The sequence below is a fragment of the Dipodomys merriami genome, unplaced genomic scaffold, assembly GCF_024711535.1.
Source record: "Dipodomys merriami isolate MVZ:Mamm:240054 unplaced genomic scaffold, mDipMer1.0.p SCAF_995, whole genome shotgun sequence".
Taxonomy (NCBI): domain Eukaryota; kingdom Metazoa; phylum Chordata; class Mammalia; order Rodentia; family Heteromyidae; genus Dipodomys; species Dipodomys merriami.
The window spans coordinates 296737-305010 of record NW_027206618.1 but is presented as its reverse complement, the minus strand read 5'-3'; the positions used below and the strand labels follow the sequence as shown (position 1 = coordinate 305010).

The following is an 8274-nucleotide window of genomic DNA, read 5'->3' as shown; positions in this document are numbered from 1 at the left end:
TTCCCCCCGCCCCAAATCCTGACACTTGTCATATTGGAAAGATGGCCTAGTTGGTATAGGATCTAATAAATTTCTAGAAAGTTTACTTTGTTTAGATCATGAGCTCCTATATGACTGCTGTACGTGAATTCATAGCTCTTTATAGCATATTTGGAAGCTCTGATTTCAAAATTTCAATGTCCTGCCAAGTTAAAACTACTCTGTAGAGATGAACTTTTGAGTTACTGGATAAAAGAAAAAAAAATATTTTCCATGAAGTCATGTGCAATATGTTTTGTTGAGAATTCTTTGGGAGGAAAGGTTTAGTTGCAATTTGTAGAAGTGGGGGCAGGTGGGGGTCAGAGGGCTCCCTACCATGTGCCTGACAGCAGGACATAGACTAGAACTATTATCACACCCCACCCCACTGCAAAAGGTTCTGAGATAAGAGAGTTGGGGGGGGAGGTAAAGGGTGTGTGTATGTGTGTGTGTGTGTGTGTGTGTGTGTGTGTGTGTGTGGTGGAGGTCATGGGGCTTGAACTCAGGGCCTGGGTGCTGTCCCTTAGCTGTTTCCCTCAAGGCTGGAGCTTCACCACCTGAGCCACAGCTACACTTCTGGCTTTTTATTGATTAATTGGAGATAAGTCTCAGGGACTTTCCTGCTTGGGCTGGCTTTGAACCACAATCCTCAGCTCTCAGCACCTGGGATTATAGTCATGAACATCAACCAGTGCCTGACTGAAGAATCTTTTTAAAAAACCTAGTAGGTTGGGAATGTGGCTCAGTGGTAGTGTTTGCCTAGCATGCATGAAGCCCTGGGTTTGATTCCTCAGTACCATATAAACAGAAAAAGCCGGAGATGGCGCTGTGGCTCAAATGGTAGAGCCTTGAGCACAGAGTGGCTCTAGGACAGTGCCCAGGCCCTGAGTTCAAGCTCCAGGACTGGCAAAAAACAAAACAAAACAAAAAAAAAACGAACAAACAACAACAAAACTAGTAAACTGCTTGGCACAGAACCCATTCGAGAAAATGGTTTACATGGGGTAAGAGTACGGTCCAACAGAAATCAAGTAGGGCTGGATTTGAATCTAGGACCACAGCCTCTGAACAAGTCTTCTTACCTCCAAATCTCCATTTACCCAACGGTAATTTGGGGAGAATGAAAATTCCTGAGGTTTGGTGGAAGGTCCAAGGATCTACCTACCACTGCACAGGAGGACCAGGAGAACACACACAAGTTGTTGATTTAAAAACTTTAATTTTAAGGAGTCTTTAACTCCCATTTTCGGCTTTTCGCGCAGGAAATGTCTTTCTTTCCCTAACTCTCCCTAATTTAACCCTGAGATACTAAAATAAACCCTTGCTTAAAAGAAAACACCCTTAATTTCAAAATACGATACTGCTTTTTGTATTGACCAGAGGAAACACAGGCTGCCGAGCTCCCAAGAAAAGGTCATTTCAATCCCGGGCCAAGGGGGCGGGGCCTGAAGGGGGCGTGTCTATCCTAGCCACGCCCCTGTGCTGGTGGGCGGGGACGCTGGGCTGCCCCAGTGCGCGCGCGCGCACCCGCGCACGACGGCCGTCAGGTACGCGGACAAGATGGCGGCGGCAGCGGGCGACAGCGCGATGGAGGTGGTGCCGGCGCTGGCGGAGGAGGCCGCGCCCGAGGTGGCGGGCCTCAGCTGCCTGGTGCACCTGCCGGGAGAGGTGCTGGAGTACATCCTGTGCAGCGGCTCGCTGACGGCGCTCGACATCGGCCGCGTGTCCAGCACCTGCCGGCGGCTGCGCGAGGTGTGCCAGAGCAGCGGCAAGGTGTGGAAGGAGCAGTTCCGGGTGAGGTGAGCCCGCGGCCCCCCGCGCGCGGCGCCCGGCCCCGCGGCCCGCCGGGGACCCCCGGAGGGCGGCCGGCCCCGCGGCCCCCGCGGCGGCGCCCCGCGCGCCGGCCGCGCCCGCACCCCTGCCCGCGGCGGCCCGCAGACAAAGGCCCGAGGCCGCCGGCGGCGCTGGGCCCCGGAGGCGGCGGAGGCCCCGCGCGGGGCCCGGCCCGGGGCTCGGCGCGGATCCCGGCCTGCCGCCCACCGCACGGCCGCCGCTTGCTTTTGTGCGTCCCCCCCCCTCACACACCCCCCCCTGCTCGCGGCCCCGGTGCTGTTTACCGGGAGCCCGCGATGGCGGGGCGCCCGCGGGCGCAGCATCCTCGGGCCGGCCGGGCGGGAGGAGGGCTGCGGGCTGCACGTTTCGGTTACTCCCTCTGTGACCTTGGCAAGGGGGAGGGTGTGGGCTTCGCTCCCTCCCTCGGTCTCTTTTGGTCAGTTTCTGGCTTTATCTCATGAATCGACTTGGATGAATGGTGATCGTGAGACGTAGCTTTTATTTTATTTATTTTTTTTAATCGTGGTATGATTAAAGGAGGTGATGCCCAGCGCTTCGGAAGCGCGCGCCAGCGAGGTGAGCCGTTACTATTGTCACCGTTATTAGGGTTGTTGGTAGGACTGCCCTCGTTTGAGAGATGGGGGAAGAGGGAGACACAGCCTTCGTGTCGCCACGCCAAGGTCACTTGACAACACCCGAGTTTGGAGATCCGAAGGGAACCGTGGTCAGGCCCCTTTTCCCACCAGTCCATCATGTTTTTGTTGCTGCTGCTGCTGCTGCTGCTGTTGTAGTCGTCGTTGTTTTGGTTTTTTGCGTAAATGATAAGCAGAGGAGCTGTTTTCTCTTGTAGGTGGCCTTCCCTTATGAAACACTACAGCCCCACCGACTACGTCAATTGGTTGGAAGAATATAAAGTTCGACAGAAAGCTGGGTTAGAAGCCCGGAAGATTGTAGCCTCGTTCTCGAAGAGGTTCTTTTCAGAGCATGTAAGGATTTGTGGATGGAGCTCTTTGCTTTTTGCCTGATTGTGGTGTGTGAGTGTGAGTGTGTGTGTGTGTGTGTGTGTGTGTGTGTAGGCATTAGCTCATCCAGCTCTGGTTACTATCTCCCTTTTCATTGCTCACACAATCCCTTACTCACTTACATGGCTGCGAGAGTCATTGTGTCCTTTCCCTCCCATCCAGCAACACGGAGCCACTTGTCCCTGCCAGCTTTACTTTTCTAAAGCCAGAGAGAATGGGGGTGGAGGGAGAAGGGAGGGTCATACTGCGCCCGGAGGAATGAATCCAGATAAGCAGTATTCTATTCTAGTGGTTAAACTTTGTTGTTTTTTTGTTTTGTTTTGTTTTGGCAACCTTCATGTGATCTGAGGAATCATCAGTGATGGGGCATTGTAAATCTCTCGCAGTTGTTTTCCCAGAATGGTTGGTGAAATGAATGTGGTCTGTTCTTCCCTCTGCTTTGCAGGTTCTCTCCAGTAGTGAACTGCATTATTTAAGGTAACAGAGGGTTAAGGGGCTACCTGTAAATCAGAATTATTGCTCTCTCAAATAAAATTGTCTTACATCTTGGGTTCATTCCTCTTCATTGTCCCTGAAAGTTGTTTGTTGCGTGTTTTGTTTGGGAATTTTTGTTTCTGAGGGATTTTTCTTTTTTGGCTGTTATTATTTTGAGATTGAATCTCACTGTGTAGTCCAGACTTTCCTTGAACTTGTGATCCTTCTGCCTCAGCCACACAAGTGCTGAGATTACAGGTATACATCACCATGCCTGGCTTTGAGTTTTGCTTTTTAAAAAAATAATGATGATGTGTGTATTTCTGATTGAGGGTCAGCAAATAGAGATGATCTCCACCCCCCCCCTCCCCAACCCCCCTATCCTGAGGCTTGAACGCTGGGCCTGGGCACTGTCCCTGGGCTCCTTTTGCTCAAGGCTAGGGCTATACCACTTGAACCACAACTCCTCTTCCTGCTTTTTCTGTGATTAATTGGAATTCACAGAGTTTCACAGACTTTCCTGGCTGGCTTTGAACTGTGATCCTCAGATCTCAGCCTCCTGAGTAGCTAGGATTACAGGTGTGAGTCACGAGTACCTGGCTAGAGTTGATCTTATTCTATTTTGGTTTTTTGGAGTATACTTGTGGTTACTTCTGACTTTCTAATTTTGACTGCTATTAGGTAATAAAGCGTATAAATTTAAAATACTTTCAAGCTGGCTCACAGCTGTAATCCTAACTACCTGGGAGGCTGAGATCAGGAAGAAGATTGTGGTTCCAGGCCAGCCTGGGTGTAAAAGTTCTTGAAAATGGGCTGGGAAGGTGGCTCAGTGGTTGAGTGCTTGCCTTGCATGCATGAGGCCCGGGTTCGATTCTTCAGTACCACAGAAGTGGCGCTCTAGCTCAAGTGGTAGAACACTAGCCTTGAGTTAAAAGCTGAGGAACAGTGCCCAGGTCCAGAGTTAGGCCCCACAGCCAACAACAACAACAACAAAAATTGTTGAAAACCCATCTCAACGGAAAAAGCTATATGTAATGGTTCATGCCTCTCACTTAGCTAGCCACAGAAGTGCAAGTAGGAAGACACCAGTCCAGTCCGGTCTGGACAAAAGGCAAGACCTTAGCTCAAAAAATAACCAGAGCAAATAGGGCTGTAGGTATAGCTCAAATGGTAGAACACATACCTAATAAATGCAAGGTTCTTAGTTCAAAACTCAGTGCTATAGCAGGGCACCGGTGGCTCATGCCTATAATCCTAGCTACTCAGGAGGTTGAGATCTGAGGATCGAGGTTCAAAGCCAGCATGGGCAGGAAAGTCTGTGAGACTCTTATCTCCAATAAACCACTAGAAAACCGGAAGTGGCGCTGTGGCTTAAGCGGTAGAGCACTCGCCTTGAGCTGAAGAGTGCAGGGACAGCACCCAAGCTCAGAGTTCAAGCCCCACAACTGACCAAAAAAATAAATAAAACCCAGTGCTTAAAAAAAAGAAGAAAAAAGATGTTTGGAAGGTTAAGAAAGAGAAAATTTGGACTTTGGACAAGTTTGAACTCATTCCCCTGGGAGAAATAAGAACAGATATTCCCTGAGTACAATGATTTATATAAGTGTTGATTAATGTGAGAAAGAGCACAGTGTTCCGCTTTACAGAAACCATGTCCTGGCTAAACCACAGTTGAGTGGCTAGTTTTAAGTGTGTTTTGCATCCACAGGTGTTTAGGTATTCTAGTGTTAGGCTTCTGATGCAGTCTAGTGATAGTCTACTAGTTTACAAACTCTGCTTCTAATCCATCTGGATTTCTGTGCATTTTTAACCATCTGTGCCTTTATCTGACAATGATGGATTGTTGTGCCTTTTTTTTTCCTCCTCTCCTCTTTCCCCTAACCACTACTTAATTAGAAATGTGTCAAGGACTTTGAATGCTACAGAAACATACTTAAGATTGCTCTCTGGGTAGGTGATTGTGGTGGCTCAAGATCCATGTCTTCCTGTGCTCTGGGCATGCACACAGGTTAGCATGAGACATTGTAGCTCCTTTCACCATAGCAGACGGGGAAAGTCATAGCTTTAACTGGAGAGCATGGCCAAGCCCACCCAGCGGGTTGGAGGGGACCTCCCGCTCTGAGCATCCTTAGTGTTTGGCTCCACTCCTAGTGTACACAACACAGATTGCCTGGGCTTGCTTTCTTTTTTTTTTTGGTTCTGGTTGTGGGGCCTGAGCTCTGGGCCTGGGCGCTGTCCCACTTGAGCTACAACGCCACTTCCGGCTTTTTTCTTTTTGCTTATGTGGTGCTGAGGAATCAAACCCAGGGCCTCATGCATGCAAGGCAAGCACTCTACCACTGAGCCACCTTCCCAGCCCTTGCCTGGGCTTTCTGTTGTGAGCTGGGGGAGATGGCGGTCTTGACCTCATTTAGGAGCTGTGTTTCTTCATATCCCACTTCTGAATGGTCTGTTTCAGAAGTTCTAGAGTTTGAAAACTGATCTATAGGTAACCCAGTAATGAGACGATGGGCCCATGGTCTCATTCCTCTCCACGTCACTTCCTCCCTCCCTCAGCAGGAAAAGTGTGGGGGCAGTGGGAGTGACCCAGAATGTTGTCCAGGGCAGGAAAGATTCCTAATTCTGCTTTTCTTTCACTTATAGGTTCCTTGTAATGGCTTCAGTGATATTGAAAACCTCGAGGGACCAGAGATCTTTTTTGAGGATGAGCTGGTGTGCATCCTAAATATGGAAGGCAGGTAAGCCACAACTTACACAGGATTTGGATTTACTGATAGAAATAACCTCAGAGAGGGCTGGGAAGGTGGCTAAGTGGTAGAGTGCTTGCCTTGCATGCATGAGGCCCTGGGTTCGATTCCTCAGCACCACATAAGCAAAAAGAAAAAAGCTGGAAGTGGCGCTGTGGCTCAAGTGGTAGCGCGCTAGCCTTGAGGTGAAGAGCTGAAGGACAGCACCCAGGCCCAGAGTGCAGGCCCCATGACTGGACTTAAACAAACAAACAAAAAAAGACAAAGAAATAACCTCAGAGAAAACTGCTGTGGTGAGCCTGTGACTGAGGCCTGGTTCCAGATCTTGCATATTATGCTGCAGCCAGTTTTGTTATGAAGACAGTTCCAATATTGTTGGCCATCTGCAGCCATGAGCCCAACTCCGCATCCAGGATCAAAAGTATTTGGAAAAAATACTGTGTGCACTGCACTATACAGATTTATTTTTCTTGTTATCATTCCCTAAATTGTAAAAATTATTTGCATTATATGTGGTATTAGAAGTCTTTATAGAGATGGTTTGAAGTGTATGGGAGGATGGGCAGAGTCTCTGCAGTATGTAGCACTGTGCCTTCTTAGATGAGGCGCTTGAGTGTCTGTATTAGAGTATCTGAGAGGGACTTATAACCAGTCCCCACAGGCACTGAAGAAAGATTGTAGAGAAACTATGAAAACTGTTTGGGGAGAAAGAGAGAATTCCTGTGGAGCACCAACAGAGCACAGGCTCAGTGCTCTGGGCAGCCTCTGTACTGTCAGTGATCCAGCCTTTTTGCCACCTCTCTTCTGCCACTCCCAGATCCACCTGCCTTCAATTAATCTTTTTTGAAAATCTCTTTTAAGTGAGTCTTAATTTAGGGGGTGATTTTGCAGTTCTTGAAGTTCATGTGAAACAGTTCCCTACCTTGATCTTAACCACTGTAGCTGTGTGCTGAGCCTCCAGGAGAGACTGCAGTACTCCATTATATCTAGGTGGTTATTTAGAATGTTTGCTTTGTTTTTATAATGGCATACATTAGCTATACAAGGATTATTTCATGGTGACATTCCCACACATGTATAATGTGCTTTAAACACACCACTATTACCAGTAACTGACTCTCCCTTACCCTTTCCCCTTCCTAATACAATTTCAACAACTTCCATCATTCTATTTTAATAATACATGATGACAAGTTAGACCCCCTCCTACTAGTACCTACCCTAAAATGTTTTATACTTTACAACTAAACATTACTTTCCAGGAACCTGTGAGACGACTTGGCTGTCAGCCATACTTGCCTGGTGAAAAGGTTTTCTGTTCTGAAAGTTCACATAACTTTGCTAGTGGTAGAGAAGAAAGCTAGTGCAGGGTCTTCTCTAAGTTACTGTGAACTGTCTCACAACAAGGTGTAAAGTATATTGTGGCTGTTTCTTAGGGGATGTAGGAGAGGTACATGTCTGTCACTGGAGCCACAGGGGAGAGGGAAGAGTCTGTTCTAGGCCTTGGAGGAGTGCAGGTGGAGGTCATTTTCCTGTTTCTATTTTGGGTGATCTATAACTGAATTGGAGTGTGATCTAATAGCACTGTGCACCTTAAAAGTAAATCCCACTTGTGGTTTATTCATGTGCATCTCTGCCTTCCACCCAGACTGGGGCCCACATGTCTGTGCTGGTTGCCTCAGTTTGATGCTTCATGTGAGTACCTTGTTTTCACATCTGAACACTTTGCTTTAAAATGGCCCACCCAGCATCATCCTCTAATTTCTAGTATGGCATCTGCTCTGTGCAGCGGTGCCAGTAGACAGCCATGTGGAGAGGAGAAGGAGTTGCAGATTTTCACAAAATCGGGATCCCACAATGACTGGTTCTCTGTTTGGGCTTTTTCACCCAACAGTACCTTGGGGAGGTCGTTCCTGATCACCTGGCAAGAGATAAAATTCACTTTGGGGAATGGCTGGCTGCTTTTTTGTAGGATAGATCGTAGGTTTTTTGTTGTTTTTAGGGGAGTTATTTACTTTTTTTTTTTTTTCTATGGTGGGGTTTTTTGTTTTTTTGGCACTGGGGGTATTGCCCCTTATTTTTACCCAAGGCTGGTACTCTACCACTTGAGCCACAGCTCCATTTCTAGTTTTTTGAAAGTAGTAAGAATAGATTCACAAGAAGAGTCAAAAAATATATAA

The 8274-nt window shown here is 47.9% G+C and overlaps 1 protein-coding gene across 3 annotated transcripts in view; it reads left to right on the top strand.

Moving 5' to 3' along the window:
• The first annotated feature begins 1538 nt into the window (after positions 1-1538).
• LOC138822174 (F-box only protein 21) overlaps positions 1539-8274 on the top strand; it is a 28479-nt gene continuing 21743 nt past the window's right edge. Inside the window, exons 1-3 of one of the 3 annotated variants that reach the window (XM_070014730.1) lie at positions 1539-1817; positions 2702-2837; positions 5991-6085. In XM_070014730.1, coding sequence (XP_069870831.1) covers positions 1579-1817; positions 2702-2837; positions 5991-6085 — 470 coding nt within the window. In that variant the 5' untranslated portion in view covers positions 1539-1578. Of the gene's footprint in view, positions 1818-2315; positions 2428-2701; positions 2838-5990; positions 6086-8274 lie in introns of those variants that run through there. The other 2 variants (XM_070014732.1, XM_070014733.1) reach the window with 2 other exon arrangements.